The sequence below is a fragment of the Lissotriton helveticus genome, chromosome 10 (assembly GCF_964261635.1).
Source record: "Lissotriton helveticus chromosome 10, aLisHel1.1, whole genome shotgun sequence".
Lineage (NCBI taxonomy): Eukaryota > Metazoa > Chordata > Amphibia > Caudata > Salamandridae > Lissotriton > Lissotriton helveticus.
Genome location: NC_136071.1, coordinates 609913294 through 609932471, shown reverse-complemented (window position 1 = coordinate 609932471; position 19178 = coordinate 609913294). Strand labels below are relative to the sequence as shown.

General features: G+C 44.0%; 1 protein-coding gene across 1 annotated transcript in view; it reads right to left on the bottom strand.

Moving 5' to 3' along the window:
- TXNDC11 (thioredoxin domain containing 11) overlaps nucleotides 1-19178 on the bottom strand; it is a 450106-nt gene that overhangs the window by 395495 nt on the left and 35433 nt on the right. The window contains exon 2 of the mRNA XM_078663148.1: nucleotides 14429-14645. Within this exon, the coding sequence (XP_078519274.1) occupies nucleotides 14429-14645 (217 nt within the window). The remainder of the gene's footprint in view (nucleotides 1-14428; nucleotides 14646-19178) is intronic.

Below are 19178 nucleotides of genomic sequence, written 5' to 3'. Positions count from 1 at the left end.
GGTAGGCAGATATGAAGCAATGGTTAAGGACTTTATCCATGAATCTTGGGAATTACTGTATAGATTTAGATGAAGGAATGCGGACACCGAAGTGTTTCTCAGCGGTACAGATTGCGAGAATTCATTGAGTGGATCTCTCATTTGTCAGGATATTATGCTTCATGGGGCCTATAATGGGTCAGTTGCAAACTTATCCTGTCATTTAAAAGGGTCCCCAGCTGCCGTGATTAATCCAGTGTTCAGGCTGCTCTCAAATGGTAGTTACTTAATGCTGAATGATCAAGGTTGTTATGGGATGGTTCCAGGCATCGCATATCTAGCCACAGTAAGTTCCAGGGTTACTTGTTGTATGCAAGTATAGTTTCCACCGACCCACACAGTCAGGGAGGAGCGGTTATGGCCTTCGTTGAAGGTTTCCTTTATACAGTTTGATACTCTGAGCCAAATGAAAGCCATGCTTTTACAGAAGAATGTGCCCTTGACCTCAGCCCGAGAGACTTTTGCTCTTCAGGTTGCAAGGTCCTCAGCTGAGATACAGGCACTAATACGAACTAACCGCCCTTTCCATTTTGGAGAAATGGTACAGCGCATCTTTAACATGTCTGATACGAAGGTTATAGAACACCTATTTAAGACCATAGGTTCTGGGATGTTAAGCACCTTTCAAACAGTCTTCGGAGTAATTCCAGCTTTTATACACTCCGTATTTGGAAACATTTTGAGGGCTTCCACTGATCCTGCTACTGGTAGTGGGAATCCTGATTTTAATTTTTCTGCTACACAATGGCCATCCCAGTCACCAAGGAGATGGAAAAAAAGCTCTTGGAGAGACATTACCGTGACCGCATGGTACTCCATTTGGGCACACCGAGACTTCGGGAGCTAAGCGAGTCATGGTTACTATCATTGCGACCAGTCTGGATTGACTGTTTTTCCTGTTCACCGCTGCTTGTTCTGCGGACAAGAATGAGTGTTGGATCTCTGTCTAACACTTCCATCGGCTGCGCCTGTGGATGTATTGCTGGACCCATTAAAGGTCCACGTAGTGCAGTGTCCTCAGCATATTCCCATGTTGATGTAGGGATTTTTAGAACCATCACAGGATGCTTCAGCTCCTATTGGATTGGATACCAGCTCTACTACAGGCACACAGGCTTTGGATGTTTCAAATGGTTCCCCTGCATAAGCTGTGGGTACTGAAGATCATCTTTGCTCGATTGACCTGATCTGTGAGGTGTTACAGGGACCATCATCTGCGAAGGCAAGCAGCAGTGATGTTGTGTCTCCCACACAGGACACAAACATTTGGCTCTCCGTGTGCTGGGAAGAATTCAGCCTTTTTCCAAAACAACCGAAATTGGAATTTTAAACAAAAATGTTTCTCTGTTACTCTCACTGAGCACCATGGCTTTTAGACATACTCAGTAGCTCAAACCATATATGAACATAGTTTAAAGGACTTATTGAGCATTTCAACATATATAAAGAACTTATGGAGTTTTTAGGCATTTTTATAAACTTTTAGATTTTTTTATTCAGAAATTTTTTACAATGTTTTATGAGTGATTAGAAGGGCATTTTCTTTTTAGTATGTCATCCGGTCGGATGAGGAGTGGGTGTTATGATATGTAATGTACCCCAACATAGGCCTGGGTAGTCTCCTAACCATTCACCCACATTTACCCTGCCATTGTACTACATAATGGGTTTGGTGCTGACCTTCTACCTAGATTAGGTGCTGCATAAATGTTGTGTGTTTTTTTCTGAAAACTAGCCTCATATATTATGCATGAGGATGCTCATAATCACAGCAGGATTACAATCTTCTGCATAATAACTATGTATAAGGTTCATCATTATTGTCATCCTCGGCCAACATGACACAGCAAAGTTGAACCCCTGAGGGTACCTTTTGGGTATATAAGCACCATACCTTTGCTGGGACAGACAGAGAAGAAAGACTTCCATGCTGACACACTGACGTGAGGTGTCTACGAACATCTCTTTAAAGTCTTGGTAGTGAAGCTACATTTCCATATGGCTCGCCAGGGAAAGATGCTAAATTATTGGATTTACTAGTAACGAAAGCCAATAAATCAGTCTTTGGAATCCCCAGGTCAATTGGCCAAGCCGAAATCAGACTGGAGTTTGGCCTCCAAAGATAGTCCATGGCGGTGCAATGTTCATTTTTAAATGCATGTATTCCCTGTTTTTATCTGACCCTTCGGCAAATAATTACGAAGTGAAATAACTTGTTTTGTCTGCACAGACACCTGGCATTCCCATATTTTAACATGCCTTTAGAGTTTTGATCTGCAGTCGGGGCTTCCAGGAATGACAATGCCCAGTTTTAAACAGCTTTTTAAAAAAAATATTGAAATTAATTCACTTACTGCAGATAAAGCAGCTTTAATGGCAAAAAACACATGCCTAGTCTGTGATTAATTCTCATCAGTCCTTGCAAATTCATCCCTATCTGAAGGTCTATTTCTCAGCTCGTAGGAAGGAAACATTTTTTTAAATTGATACGTGGCATATACCCAACTAAGGAGGGCACGCCGACCTGGATACAACAATGGCCAACTTCAGAATGTAGACTGTGCAGGTGGCCGTGTGAAACCTTATTACATATTGTGTGTGTGTGTGTGTGTGAGTCCTAAATTTCTTACAACACGTTGTTCACTTTTAAAACCTCTATTCCTTAAGGCTGGGGTAAGATCAGCACACCAGGCCCTTATTTTAGGTTTATTGGGTGAATCAATTCCATTGTTTTGCCAAATGATACAAATTAACAATTGCTGAAAAACTGCTACTGTCTGCACTTTAAATCTACCTGTGTATAACTATAGTCAAGGAATATTTTAATGGTTCAGAAAATTTAAGGCTGTTGTGTTTAGGCTACCGACACATTGAACGTCTTTGCAGTTTGACCCAATGATTCTGTTTTTTGGCAACTTCTGTAGCCATGCTCTAAAAAATATATAAAGCATAGAGGCACTTTATTGTTCATTTGCACGATGGTACATAATGTTTACAACTCTCGCTCTTAGGCACTTTATGGCCATTTTTCACCATGGTACGTAATGTCTACAGTTTTTTATTGTATATTTCTGCGCACTTGAATGTTATGTGATTTGTTTTATGATTGATGAGCGACTGCGATAAAAGAGATGAATATGTGGTATCAATGCTCTAGTGCGGCATGTAACCATAGAATTATTTTTTTGTGTGCACAGTTGTATATTAATCCGCGAATTTGGTTTATTTTTAAAATGTATGATATTAATGCTTTAATTGCAATGGTTTCGTCTTTGCGGTTTGACCTAATGATACTGTTTTTAGGCAACTTCTGTAACCAGACTAATGAATATATGAAAGCATAGAGGCACTTTATTGTTCATTTGCATGATGTTACATAATGTGTACAGCTCTCGCACTTAGGCACTTTATAGCTTATTTGCACCATGTTACGCAATGCCTAGAGTTTTAATTGTATATTTCTGGGAACTGGACCATTATATCTTATTTTATGATTAATGAGGGACTACGATAAAAGATGTGAACATGTGGTATCAATTTTCTAGCATTGCATGTAACAATAGAATCATTTGTTTATTGTGCAAAGTTGTATATTAAATCGGCAAATTTGGGAATTGGTTTTATTAATGATATTAATGTTTTAATTGCAGTGATTTTTGTTAATCAAGCAATAAAGAATTATTTACATCTGTCTTGTCAGTCGGTCTCGGGGAAGCATCGATGTCTGAAATGTGGCACGTTCCAGTCTTAAAGCACCAGCTAGAGGGGAGGGGCTTATGCCGCGGAAGGATGGCTGTGTACCCCATGTAGTGGCTGCCTCACTGGAAGCCTCACTTCAGTAAAGAACAAACAATCCTAACTTTATGGGCTGTAGAAAGCACAGCAAATGTATTTCCTCTTGTATTCCACATTGAAAAACAATCTGAAATCCTGAATAATGGTGACTGCGTTGTTGATCTACATGAGTACAATCTGATGTGTACTGACTGCGACAAGTGATTTCTTTTTATCGTCTCCTGGTGAGATCAGATTCCATGAGTCTCCATTTTAAATCCCCTAAGTATGCAAAATGCCCAAAATGCTTAGCACCATCTCACAGATATACACAGGCACTCAGACACCCACTTACATACTCAAACAGGCACTCACAGACCCACAAAGGACCTCATGCACCCACTCAGACACAGACAGACAGACACACACACACACTCATACACAAACACACTCTTACACACACACTCAACCTTCTCCCCCCCCCCTCCAAGGTACACACACCCATTCATAGACAAACAGACACTCACAAAGAGACAGGCACTCACAGACCCACACAGTCACTGAAAAAAACACGCAAAGGTGACAGGTTACAGTTAGGGTTAAAAATGTAAAAAACTCATAAATTCACTGAAAAAAACAAAAGGTTAAAGGGACATTATATTTAGGAAATAGAACTTTTTTTAAAACCTTAGAAATCCACCCTAAGAAAACCAAAAGTTACAAGGACGTTATAGGTCGGCTCAGATTTCACTTGTACAAAACCAGTGAAATTCAGCAGTTATAGCTATCTGTGTGAACTATAACTTATGCCCCCGCAATGCACTGCTTATGACCTCACATATTACATCACTCATCATATGGTCAGTGAGATCACTGATGACATCTCAAATGACTGATGGCCTTATACAGTGAGTGTTTTTTTAATGAGTTTATGTATGATTGTAAAACAAATATACTAAGCTACTACAAAAGTTAAATTAGTATACTAGGTGTACTACCAATGAGTGATACTACAACTAAGAACAAAAGTTACTTACCTGTAAAATGTGGTTCTCCAGTATTGGTGTCTTTCATAGATTCACATGCTTGAATAATTCCCCGTCGTCGCAGTGGGAGTCCCACGGTACATAAATAGTAGTAAGAAACATAAATATATAAAATATATACATATTATATATAAATATATATAGATATCGAAATATACAGAATAATAAATAAAACCTTAAAGTACCATAGAACAATATTGGCACATAGAAAGCATTGAGGGAGAAATCACTTTAGTAGCAAATCCATGTCATTATAATAGTCCACATTCCAGCCAATCAGGCTGTAGCACCCTCTAGAACCTTCTCCTCAGAAGCTCAAGCCCTCAGATTTTCATAGCACAAGAGTAACCAAGAGTGCCTGAGGAGAAGAGAGCCTCTAAGGGGAGGAAGGATGGGTCGCATGTGAATCTATGAAAGACACCAATACCGGAGAACTACAGTTTACAGGTAAGTAACTAAGAATAGAAAGCAGTAAGCCATAACAATAGAGTCATAAAAGGCAATAATGAAAAGGATAATCAAATAAATACACATTCGAAACATTGCAATAATTGCACAAGAAAACCTTTAATGACAGGAGGCGGGAAGCAACAGAGGCTCACCTTTATTTGAAGAGATTTCGCAGCACCGCTTAACCCACAGCAGCTTTCGCAGCGGTAGCTGTCTCCAAACAGTAGTGCCTCGTGAACGTGTGCCTGCTGGACCACGTTGCCGCCCTGCAGATCTGATGTAGAGGCACTCCAGCAAACAGGGCAGTAGAGGATGCTACTGCTCTCGTCGAGTGTGCTCGCACCAGAGCAGAAAGAGGCTTGCCAGCTCGTTGATGGCAGAAGGAGATGGCAGAAGAAATCCAACGAGTGATGGTCTGTTCAGTGACCGGATGTCCTTTGCGCATCCGCCCATAGGCCACAAAGAGTTGGTCTGACTTTCGAAAGCCAGCAGTGCGTTGGAGGTAGAATTTGAGGCATCGCTTCAAGTCGAGGGAATGAAGAGTACGCTCAGCGGGAGACTGAGGGTTAGGGAAAAAAGTTTTGAGTAGTACAGGTTCGTTAAGTTGGAAGTCTGATGGAACCTTTGGTATAAACTTAGGGTTTGTATGTAGGATAACAGCGTCCTTTGAAAACTGAAGAAATGGTGGCTGAATGGTAAAAGCTTGTATGTCGCTCACTCGCCTGGAAGACATAAGTGCGAGGAGGAGGGAAACCTTCCAAGTAAGGAATTTCAAATCCGCTGAGTGGATTGGTTCGAATGGAGGTTTGAGAAGCTAGGCCAAAACAAGATTCAGGCGCCAAGAAGGTGGAGGACGCTGGATAGGTGGAAACATCCGAAACAGACCTTTAAAGAACTGGAAAATGATCCGAGAGGAGTACAGATATGTGGAACCGTCATGGCGAAGACGTGAGAGTGCAGCCAGGAAAACTTTGAGAGTGGAATGTGAAAGTCCCGACTTCGCCAAAAGGAGGAAAAAAGGCAAGATTTGCTCTGGGGTGGCGAGCAGAGGATCAATGTTTTCCTAATGGCACCAAACACAAAACCGTTTCCTTTTCAATTTATAGGTCTTGATGATTGAAGGAGCCCGTGCATGAGCAAGGACCTCTCTACAGTCGGGAGTAATATTCAGATGGGCAAACTCATGATGCTCAGGTTCCAAGCGTGAAGCTGGAGAGATGCCAGGTCTGGATGGCAGATCTGTCCGTGGTTCATGGTGAGAAGGTGAGGCAGGGGCCGAAGAGGGATCGGATCGCACTGGGAAAGCAGAAGAAGATCCGTGAATGATGGTCGACGCGGCCACCTGGGCGCAATTAACAGGATGTGACATGGTTGTGCTATCATTCTGTGCAGGAGGAGAGGTATAAGAGGGATCGGCGGAAAAGCGTACATGAATTTTTTCGACCAGTTGATTGAAAACGCATTCCCGATCGACCCTTTGTGGGGATGCCAACTTGCGTAGCATAGGCATTTGCGATTGAGTGGCGTCGCAAAAAGATCCAGTTCTGGCTGGCCCTACTGGCGAAAGACATACTCCAGAGCCGGCTGATGGGAGTTCCCACTCGTGGTTGTCCGTGGCAGATCTGCTGAGAGAGTCTGCAAGGGCGTTGGAGGTGCCCGGTATGTGGACTGCAGTCAGATGGACTCTATGTTGGATCGCCCATTCCCAGATCTGCTGTGCCTGTCTGGAGAGCAGAAGAGATTTCGTACCCCCTTGCTTGTTGAGGTAGTGCCTACTGGTGGTGTTGTCCGTACGCACCAACAGTGACTCTCCTTCCACCAGCAGACAGAAAGATTTCAGGGCGAGAAAAATGGCCAAGAATTCCAGGCGATTGATGTGCCACCTGCGTTGGTCCGCAGTCCATTTGCCGTTGACTTAGAACCCTTCGAGGTGTGCGCCCCAACCCTCTAAGGAAGCGTCCGTTGTGAGGGTAAGCGTGGGGGCGGTTTCCTGAAACAGTCGCCCTGGTGCAATGTTGGGAGGGTGAGCCCACCATTCCAACGCTTCCTGAATGCGAGGGGTCATGTAGACCTTGTCATTGAACGTTCCTGAGACTTGCCGCCATTGTTTGTCTAATTCTTCTTGGAGTACTCTCATTCGTAACCTGTAATTGGGGATCAACGGTATGCAGGACGAGGCCATGCCCAGAAAGGATTTCAATATCCGGACAGAAGCAGACTTTTTTGAGCGCAGAAAGGCCACCAATTTGGCAATGTGAGCTCGGCGCTCTAGCGAAACAAACACCTTTGCTATATGTGTGTCGATTAATGCTCCCAGAAAGATTCTTTGTTGTGCCGGAAGGACATGCGACTTCTCGTAGTTGATGGAAAGACCCAAGTTTTTGAAGACTGACAGGCAAGTCTGAGTGTGTTGTTGTGCTGCGAGAAAGGTTGGGGCCTTTATCAGGCAGTCGTCTAAATAGGGGTAAATTTGTATGCCCTGTAGGCGTAGATAAGCCGCTACTGGAGCCATGATCTTTGTGAAGACCCTCGGAGCGGAACGAAGGCCAAAAGGTAGAACCTTGAATTGGAAGTGCTTTGTTCCTACTTTGAAACGGAGGTACTATCTGTGTCTTTGATGGATCGGCACATGAAAGTAGGCATCCTGGAGGTCGATTGTGGAGAGGAACTCCTCGGGGTTCAGAAACTGTAAAATTTCCAATAGAGTCAGCATTCAAAATGTTTGGGACTTGATGTACTTGTTGAGGGCTCGGAGGTCTAATATCGGGCGCCACTCTCCTGATTTCTTTCTGATAAGAAAAAAATCGGGAATAAAAGCCCGTCCCTTGTTGTAATCGAGGAACCACTTCGACTGCTCCCTTTTGAATCATAACTGCAACTTGTGCAAACAGTTCCTTCAAGTGTGCTGGAGGAGGACCGGATGGAGGGCGGTTGGGAGGAAACTTGAGAAATTCGAGAGTGTGGCCTTTTGAAACCACATCCAAGACCCAACGATCTGATGTTATTTTTGACCAATTGTAAAAGTTTGGGGAGATTCGACCTCCAATCTTCAGAGCAGGATAAGACTTGGCGGTTAGAAAGTCATTGTTTTTTGGAGTAGTTACCTCCTCTGTAGGCGGATTTCCTCCTATACGGTCTGGAATCAGTCTGTCTAGTCTGACTCTGGTTGGTGTAACGCTGTCTGTTCTCACCATAGGAGCGGTATGGGGAGGAGCCGCGAAAATGAGAGGATGTGCCCCTGCCACGTGCTCCACGAAACGGACGCTTCCGGTATTGGAGAGAGCCTAGGGTGCGAGCAGTGTCCGTATCCTTCTTGATGGATTCCAATGCATCGTCCACATGCTTGTCGAAGAGGGACTCTCCATCAAAGGGCAAGTCGAGGATTTTAGCTTGCACCTCAGGCCGATGGGCGTAGCTTTAAGCCAGCCTTGCCTTCTTAAGACTGCAGCGCCTGCCAGTTGTCAGAAGCCCGTAGAGGAAATATCAATTGCGCAGTCTATAATTTCCGATGAAATTTTCTCACCCTCTTGCAGGATCATTTGTGCCTCCACCCTGGAGGGTTCAGGAATCGGGTCGATCAAAGCTGCGATCTCGGACCACATTTGTCGGTCGTATCGGCTGAGGATGGCTAAGGAATTTGCCGCCCTAACTGTAGTCGCAGCCATCGTGGTGAACTTTTTGCCAATGGTATCCAGGCGACGACCTTCCTGGTCCGGCGGGGATGTCAAAGGAGAAGCCGGATTGCGTGACCTCTTTTGGGCAGCCTGCATAATTACAGAGTCTGGCTTTGGTTGAGAAATAAGGCAGGCAGGCGAATCTATTGGAGCCTTATATTTTTTGTCTAGGCATGGGAGTACGGCCGGAACAGAAGTAGGCCGCTCCATGAGTTTAAGTCCTTTCGTCCAGATGAAATCAATAATAGGAATGGTATGCACTTGTTTTAGAGGTTGATCTTTAAAGTCATAAAGAAAACAGTCCTCCTGCCTGACAACCATAGGCAAGTGGAAACGCTTCGCGGCTCTCGCCATCAAAAGGTGAAACCCTCCAATGTCCACTGGAGGAGATGCCAGAGGAGAGGCAGGAGGAGGGGATGGAGTCTGAGCCTGGTAATAATCCCAATCAGCTAGGACACCATCGTCATTCTGGTCTGTATCGTTGTGATTGTCATCATCATTATCAGGGCACTGAGGAACTGGAGACTGGGCCGGTGCAACCCGAAGGGGCGCCTGTATTGAAGGAGGCGGTGGAGAGGCCTGCGAAGAAGGTGGAAAACGACGATTATAATCGTCCAGCATATGTTGAAAGTTGGTGATCATAGACATTGGTAACTGAGCCATAGGAACATCCTGGTCAGCATCATGTGGGTCACCTGGAACTGAGATGTGACACTCCCGCTCATCGTCATTATAGTCCTGGTATTTGATATGTAGCTCTGACGGGCTACGTGCAGCACAAAAGGTGTCATCTGCATATGAGCCATCTGAAGAGTACTCCTCTGCAGACGCAAATAATTGAGCAGGTGGACCTGATCCATGTTGAACAGGGCTCAAAACCAACGGAGCAGGACGTTTAACAGTTGTAGCTGTCACCACTGTAAAGGTAGTCGCAGTCGCCAAAGAATAATGCGCCGACGAAAGTCCCGTTGACGAGCTCGTCATCATCGAGGATTTTGACGATAATGTCCCAGGCGTCGACGAAGAAGTTGCCGTCGACGAAGCCTCAGCCTACGTCGACGTTGACGTCGGCGAAGATGTTGCTGTCGTCGACAAAGTCTTCAGCGTCGACGGAGCCGTCGGCGGCGGAACACTCGACGTCGACGAGGGTACCGTCGACGAAGCAGGAAGCGTCGGCAAGAAATGACGCGTCGACGAAGTCTTCGTCGACGATTGGCGCTTCGGAAGGGTCGTCGACGAGACGGATTTCTTCCCCATCGACGAAATCTTAACAATGGACGAAATAGACCGGACTTCCTGGACCATCGTCGACGATGTAGACGTCGTCGTCGACAGAGTGCTGGTCGTCGTTGAAGTAGGTATAACGTCGAAGGATGTCCTCGTCGTCGACGGGCGCGTCGACGAGCTCGTCGACGAGCTGGCACTCGTTTTGGAGGACGAGGGCACGGTGTGGATCTGCGATGCCAGAGAACGAGGTCCCGCAGGCGTAGAGGCCGGCAGATTCCGTGGGGAGACGGACTTTGTAGCGTCCACAAGCTTCTTCTTTTTTAGAAAAGGAGAAGGAATCTCAGTCTCAGACCCACGCTTCACAGAGGTCTTAGAATGGCAGGAAGACACACTCGCCATATCAGACACAGGGTTGTCTGAAGTCTTCATCTCTGTAGCCCCAGAAGGAGACGGGCCTCTCTATCCTTTAGGGTCTTAGAAGAAAATGTTCTGCAAAATTTGCAACTCCTCACCTCATGGTCCGAGTATAAGCAGTAGATGCATTTTTTGTGAGGGTCCTCAGAGAAAAGACGAAGTTTTCCACAGGCAGAACAGGGTCGGAATAAAGACTTTTTAGTTGAAGACATGTTCTTGAAGTTATGAAGGTTTAAAGTTGAAGAAAACTGAGCAAAGCTCAGGGAGACTCCCTTCACACGATGTGCGGTAGAAAATCTGAGGGCTTGAGCTTCTGAGGAGAAGGTTCTGGAGGGTGCTACAGCCTGATTGGCTGGAATGTGGACTATTATAATGACATGGATATGCTACTAAAGTGATTTCTCCCTCAATGCTTTCTATGGGCCAATGTTGTTCTATGGTACTTTAAGGTTTTATTTATTATTATATACATATATATATATATCTCTCTATCTATCTCTCTATATCTATATATATCTATATATATCTATATATATCTATATATATATATATATATATATATATATATATATATATATATATATATATATATATATATATATATATATGTTTCTTACTACTATTTATGTACCGTGGGACTCCCACTTCGACGACGGGGAATTATTCAAGCATGTGAATCTATGAAAGACACTCTAATACTGGAGAAGATATAGTATGCGAGTGGCTGAGCGACGGTCTGCATCCATGTGTGATTGGGAGTCTCAGTAGCTGTAAGGCTGGAGGAGTGTGTGAGTGGTTGTAAGACTGTGAGAGTACCTGTGTGGGTGAGTGAGTGGTTGTATGGGTGAGTGAGTGGTTGTGTGGCAAGTAAGTGGCTGTGTTGAGAGGTTGCATGGGTGGGTTTGTAAGTGGCTGTATAACAGAATAACGGTGTGTGAATAGTTGTATGAATGAGTGTGTGGCTGTGTGAGTGGCTGTATGGGTGAGTTACTTGTATGAGTAGCTGTATGTGTGACTGAGTGTTTATGGGAGTGGCTGTATGAGTGAGTGGGTGGGTAGGTGGGTGTGTAAATGGCACTATGGATGAGTGACTTGGTGTGAGAGTAGTTGTATGGGTCTGTGAATGGGTATGAGTGGTTGTGTGAGTGTATAAGAGGTCATATAAGGGTGTGAGGGAGTGTATGAGTGGTTCTATGGATGATGTCATCAGTGATGTCACTGACCATGTCATGAGTGATGTAATATGGGAGGTCCTAGGCAGTGCATTGTGAAAGCCTACGTTATAATTAGCCCAGGTAACTAGAACGGCTGAATTTCACTGGTTTTGTATGAGTGAAATCTGAGCCTAACCATAAAGTCACTGTAACCTTTTTTTTTTTCAACGTACACATACATACACACACACAGACACAAAAAAGACTACAGTGATGTTCTAGTTAGGTTCACATTTTAAACACACAAAACGATAGAAACTTAGCACTTCTAGTTGGAGTTCTCAAGTAACTATAACTCATGCCCTAACTTAACTATAACTTGCGCCCCCGCAATGTAGTTCTCATCAATAGTGGTTCAGCAAATTTTGCACTGGTATTATCAATAATGTCAGGAGTGATGTAACATGTGGGCTAATTAGCAGTGCATGAAGAGGGCGCGAGTAATATTACCGGGGGGAGGGGGGCAGAGACACATCCCAACCCGCAGCTAAATTCCATTTAAAATATTTTGGGGTTTACGCAATGCCACAGGACTCTTGTGGTAGCCAGCAGCACCTCCATTGCTCCTTCAAAAGTCACTGAAGCGCAGGGTTCGCATTGGCTACTGCTGGTTCAGATAACAACTTAAAAATAAAGATGGGACCCATGGGTGTCTGTGGGGGGTTGGCCACGTACATGCAGTTGACCCTGCAGCTAACCCACACTGTGCACAGCCAAAGGCTGCATGTGGCGGTGGTGGCACCCAAAGGGGTTGGGCGCAGGGCCTGGCCACAGAGGCGCTCTGCCCAAGGGCCTTAGGCGAGGCCCTGGAGCCAATCCATGCTGCACGCGGCTGAAAGTTGTGAGTGGGGGAAGGTGGCACTCGCAGGGCATTGGGCACAGGGCTTGCCTGTTGGCCAGGTCCTACGGCCAACACCTCACTGCGTACACCCAAAGGCTATGTACCGCAGAGTGGTTGGCATAGTTATGTACAGAAATAAAATATAACCACATTAAAAATAACCCCAGATAATCACTGAAAAAACAAAGGTTAAAGGGATGTTATTGTTTGATCAGTTTACAAGCAACATTTTAAACACAAAAAAAAACACACTGAAATTCAATACTTCTAGTAGTTATTTCGAGTAACTAGAACTCCCACCCTTGTCATGCACTGCTTATGACCTCATATATTACATCATGTATGACTTGTTCTTAGGACATCAGTGATAATGTTGCAGATAACATGACATATTATCACTGCAACTGTGCATGGCGGACGTGCAAGTTATTGTTACTTGAAATGGCTATAAATTGTGAATTTCTGTGTTTGTATTAGTTTAAAATGTTACATTTAAAGTGACATTTTCACTCAACTGTGTATACACACACAAATATACATGTATGCGGAGCTAATTGTAATAAATCTATATTAACCTGTATACACACTTACCATAATAATATGTTTGTGCCAACATTTTGTATATTATATTATTGTAGCAAAATATTTAGGAATTGAATTTCCAGTGGTATACTAAGCCTGCCATCAGCGGTGAATTTTAATAAGATGGGAGAGTCTAAAGGTATTATAATCAACCTACCAAGGGGGGCATATAATATATTGCGTTAAACTCCCAACTGCTTCCTGGGACGAACGGAGAAACTGACACATCCTTTGCTTCAAGTTGCAGGTATTTGATTGCATATTTTTCAAGTGAATTGCATGTGCAAAAGACAAAGACGCGTTTCGGCGAGCTCAGTCGCCTTGTTCACTAAACATCAGTGCATTTTAAACCCAACAATATTTAAAACACCGCTAACCCAATCATGTGCTATGATGTCTATATATATTATTTTAAAGTAGAGTAACTGATAAAATTAAGGTGCTTGGGGAAAATAGTAGGCTTTATGAGAAAGAAGGCGGAGGTGGATGCTTCAAAATGGTAATAAGGAATGCAATTTATATTTGGCTGTTTTATCAGCAAATGCTCCAACTACAAACATTACGGACCAATTTTATTCAGCATAACCATGCTGCTGTACCTACACAGGTAAGAATCAAACATCATAATCTACTTGACGATCCCTGCATTAAGCTGAATTCTGAAGGTGGTAGACCCTTCTGGTTCCTGGGCCCCAGTTTCTGAAATGTTTTGCCCCGATCACCAATCAGTCCCAAATCAAGTTCTCTCTTCAAATCAAAGCTCCAAAGACTAATCTGTTTTATAATATAAACCTGTTGCTTTATTTAAGCCTTGCACCAAGAGGACTTATAGGTAGCCTGAGGATTACAAATGTATTTAGTGAATACAACTTTGATAACATTATCATCATCATCGTCTCTACATCTTCACCACTTCGAGTTTTTGGTTTTGAGTCCGGAGTGCTACAACACCATACACAGTGGCAGAAATATCTAAACTAAGGTGTAGCCTGTGTCCATGAGCATTGTTGTTTGTTCGCTGATCAACAGAAACACAAAGATTGCTAAAGAAAAAGTTGGTGCAATGTTGCGAACCCAACAGGAGATGACAGGAGAATGTATACAAGTGGAAAGGAAGTTAGAAGACTCCCGAAGACAGTTCATGGCGTTGGAAACTTTGGTTGTTACCTGGTCAGCCAGTTTGCTTGCCACCTGCTCCAATTCTTCCCTTGCAGCAATAGACTGCCCGCACCAGGGCGCGTACAGGAAAAACAGAGTGATCTCAGAATCACGACGAATGTTCTCTGCATAATCCAACTGCCCTCGGTACAGGTCCACCACAGGCGACATGGAGGGGAAAAAATTAACAGGAGGCTTTGCTGGCATGACCACATCTTTAGCCCGACTGGAGAAAAAAAAACAAGAAAGGGATTAGTGAAGAACAGTGAGACAAATTATAGCTAAAACAACAATAATGGGCAGATTCAGGCAAATAATATCCAAGACAACACTCATGGTCCTAGCAAAACTCACAGTAGTGTACTGCTAAAAACTAAACGGGGATCAAAACGCCGTCGACACTATATACACTATATGTCTGACTATACGATATAATATGTCATAATAGTGTATTCATGATTTATCAGTCTGTAAGATTAGATTGTACGCAGACTTTTTCTCCTTGCCTGACACTCCCCTTGTGTATGTCATACTTGTCTATATGTGGTAGTAGGACACAGGCTGTATCCCACTTGAATTTGTATAGATAACTGACTACTGAAACATATGATATATTAAATTCTGTCCGGCTGGACAAAGAATATAGAAATCATTTGATCTATATTTATTTATTTTTCTTGTTTATCTTTGACTGTCTAGGGACCACAGTCTTTAGAAATACTGTAAGTACCCAAGGTCCCTGATTGGGTTTCCCTTATGCCTTGAAACAAAAGGGTAATGTGGCTTCAGCAAAGAGCTTATTCGGAGTCACAAATATGGCACTGTGTGGGGTTTAGATAGAGAGGTGATTCATAGAATGGCAAGCATGATTTCCTGCAACATGAGTTACCAGTTCCACCTGTAAAGTTGCGAAAGTCCTTTTGTTTCCAGTATCAGCCAGAGAGAAGAGAGACAGACAGAGCTCTCAATGCTGTTGGACGGGAGTTCGGAGATGGCGCCGCATTGTAAAAAGTGGGGGCTTGATTACAGAAGTGAGACACTGAAGGCAATTGTGTGTGTCCGCGCTGAAGGAGGAGGTTAAGGTACAGACCCCTGTGTTCAACATTTGTGTACAGGATATCATGTTCATCAAGGGAAGTCCGATGAGACTCTAATCAGGGTGGACCCTATTGTGCCTATCTAGAAATGTATACACATTAACTGGGCTAACAAGAAGCTATACATACATATTGGTCTTAAAGCAAACAACTTGGTCCTGAGGAGACCCTTCAAATAAACCAGGGTCGAAACGCCAACATTTTATCCCCGATTTACACTTTGATAATGATCATTAGAAATGTGCAATAATTGCCAACCTTTCACTAACAAATTAACCGGTGAGCCGGGGCCGTACAGTGGCTTATGTTTAGACTATATGTATTGTCATATTCACTTGAACACTGCCTCATTTGCACTTTGTAGATAATGATTACAATGAAGATAGCAGAGAACTGTTGAGAATATATATCAACAAAGGAAACCCTTGGTCAGACCTCTTATTCATTATTATTATATTTGTTTTATAATTGAGAAGTCCTCTCTATAATGTATGAATAACATCATCAAGTGCTGGGATCACTAATTGCAAGTGCAATTCCCACTGTATAAATGACGCTCACTGCACAATGTACTTATATACGAGAGAAGCCATGGTCATGATACGTTAAAAATCATTAGAACTGAGCAAGAGGAGTGTTATAGGGATTGTGGGTGGCTTATCCATTCAGGGTCAGAAATCATGATATGTAGTCCGTGAGCCTGGGACCGTTGTCCTCAGTGCTGGTAACAAACGTTTGTCTGAGCTTCCTGCTGAAGGCCTCTCGAATCCTCCTCAGCCCACCCTGCTCCTCCTCCTTTGGGTAGTTAGAAAAAGCCAAAATATTACCAACCATATCTTATGGGTGCAAATACCTGAGATGTAGAGACACTAAAGTTCTGGATAGCACTTCGGTTAAAGCATACAGAATCGTATTCAGTCTTCCAAGCCATACCTCGCCAGCACAAATCCGACTGGAGTTTGGATTAAAAAACAGTCTTTGGCCAGGCAAGGATCGTTCATAATCTGCTGGAACAAGATCAGGAAGGCAGTCCCCAATACCCTAAACTACTATTTATGGCAGGAGCTGCATTAAAGAGATACATCACCTGGCAAAGCCTATCTCCAGGAATCTCTCACAACAACTGGGCTGACCCAGCTTTAGGAAGTCCCAATCAGCCACACAAGCTTTCAAAAAATCGTATGAAAAACAATAAAGCTTCTTTAGCTAGGGAAAGACAAGGTCACCTCATGGGGCAGATCCCATAACTGGATCACATTAAATAGTTACTGCATTCTTGCGCCCCAAAAATATTTCAGCCTAGGTAGTTCCAGAGTCATCAAAGATTAATTTCTGAAATATCATTTGGGGCTACTGCAGTCTGTCCAGAAACGATGGGCCCAGTGGTCTGAGTGTAATCTTCTTCTGGGCACTTTGGTGACATTGTGGCTCTTTTAGACTTCGATGCACTCCACACTTTGCACACTTGCATTCGGAGCTATTGTGTAGTGACTGGTTGCCACTCGTCACCCCTGCATCTACCATTCACAGATAAGCTTTTTTTGTAGGCTGGTTAAGCAATTTTAAAGATGTTTTATGGTGGCCTAATTTAAGTCGATACATGTTCGTAAAGCTGGTACAAACACGTCACAAAATTGGAGCACTTACCTTTTAAATGTGTGTATTTATTGTTTTGTTGGTTGTTTTACTGCATTGCAATGATTTTAAGTATCTATGTAAATAAAAAACAAACTTGAAAACACTTAAAGTCCTCTGCTTTTTCAATTTGCAGGAGTCTAGCATTGATTTCATCAATGAGGTCAAAATGTTGAGGCTCGCTGCTCTTGAGACTACGCACTTTACAGCCATCATCACTTGCTACTTTCTTTCCCATTATGCAGTGAACTGCGTTGTCATGCTTCACAGTTTAGAGCATGGTTCAGTCTGAATTGAAACTGCGAGGGTGGATAACTTTTCTATAGAAACCTAGGTTTGGCAGGCTGCTCTTCAAGTTTCCAAGCTATCATTCCTGAGTAAACACACTGTGAATACCAGTGAAGGGCAAATCTGTCAGAACATAGGTCATGCCAACCTTTGGATTTTCACCCAGATTTCAAGAAAAATAGCTTTGTTTGCCAGTGTGTTGAACGATTGCATGGTCCTTCACAAACCAACCTGTGATTACCTTTTATGCTTTCTGTCATGAGCTTCTGCTGCACATAAGGTGTCGACTATGCAGGTATGCTGGCCTATGCATAACATTAGGGGCGTCCTTGTTAATGCCAATGGGCCATTTTTATCACAGGGTGGTCAGAGAGGATGCGAAGAAAGCTGCATGTATCTCCCTGCATTGCTTGTGTATAAGGAAGTGGACCAAGTCTTTTGAAGCACTTCCCGTTCTTTATCATTATACAGGAGTTGTGGATGATGGTGTCAATTTTTACAAGTATGGTGTTGCGATTGTATTCTAATTCATCTAAACGACTATAAATCTACAGCTTCATCAAAAGACAGGACAGCACCAGCACATGTAGGGCCATTTCCACAGGAGGGCCATTTCCACAGGGGTTTGCTGCCCAGACCAGAGACATCCTAAAAAGAATTAATCTATATAAATAAGGAGCAGGACAAAAATTTATATTCACTAGTTTACCGGTCTCCAATGCAGACTAAAACAATAGCTGCACCTTACCAGCAGTGGCTCCTTAGCATTGTTAAGAAGAGTTTGTATGCCAATTTACGAACATGTTGAGAACAGTAAGAGAAGCCATCATCAGGAAGGGAGGTGTGCACATCTTTGCCAACCCCACACCTCAGGTGGGGAGGCGAGGTAAAGCACACATCTCAGTCCTCATCATCTTGTAGATGGTGGATCTCTCCTATTAGGAAGAGACTTATGCCCCCCTCCCACTGGACGGTGGCATACCAGGGGGTGTAGACATCCGAGGGAAAGGACCCATTGGTCCCAACCTGCACACCCCAGTAACGTCGCTAAATCTAGTATATAGGGCCAACCCTAAACTGGCTCTGACCAATGACACCATCTCTCCTACCGGTCCCTTGGATCTGTAGCGCGGTGAGGTACCCTGGGGCTCAGGTCTACAGGTACGATTGTTCCTCCCCAGGGTGACCTGGGCTACTCCTGCTATCCCACCAAGGAGACACGACTAGGAGTTTGGCTGGGCCTCGCCGTGCGCCCTGCTGCCCCTTGAAGCGGGGGTTCTTGATTGGCCAGTTCTGGCAGGGCCTGTGGGCTTCGGTCTGATGAGTGGTGGTTTAGAGGCCGGCTGGGACAGCTGGACCACAGGTCCCCTGAACTCACCCTGGCCCAGACCAGAGGAGCAAAGGTGACTGCCACGCCCAGCCATAGCCATTCACAGCCAGTAACGGCACGCACTGATGGCAAACCTGCTCTCAAAGGAGTAGACTCTATCCCGCCCACCATGCCCTGCAAAGCACCTGATAAACTAGATTGATTTCTGCAGGAAATTCGATATGCTAGAACAGCCATAGAACAACGCATTGGCTCCAGAGCAGGGCCTGCTCCACAATGATCATCAAAGGCTGATTGAGAGGGTTGGGGCCACCGAGATGGACCTTGCGACCCTGGTCCCTCAAAAAAAGGCTCATGCTACTGACCTAGAGGACTTAAATTCCCAAATACGCCTTCTGGATTATCAGGC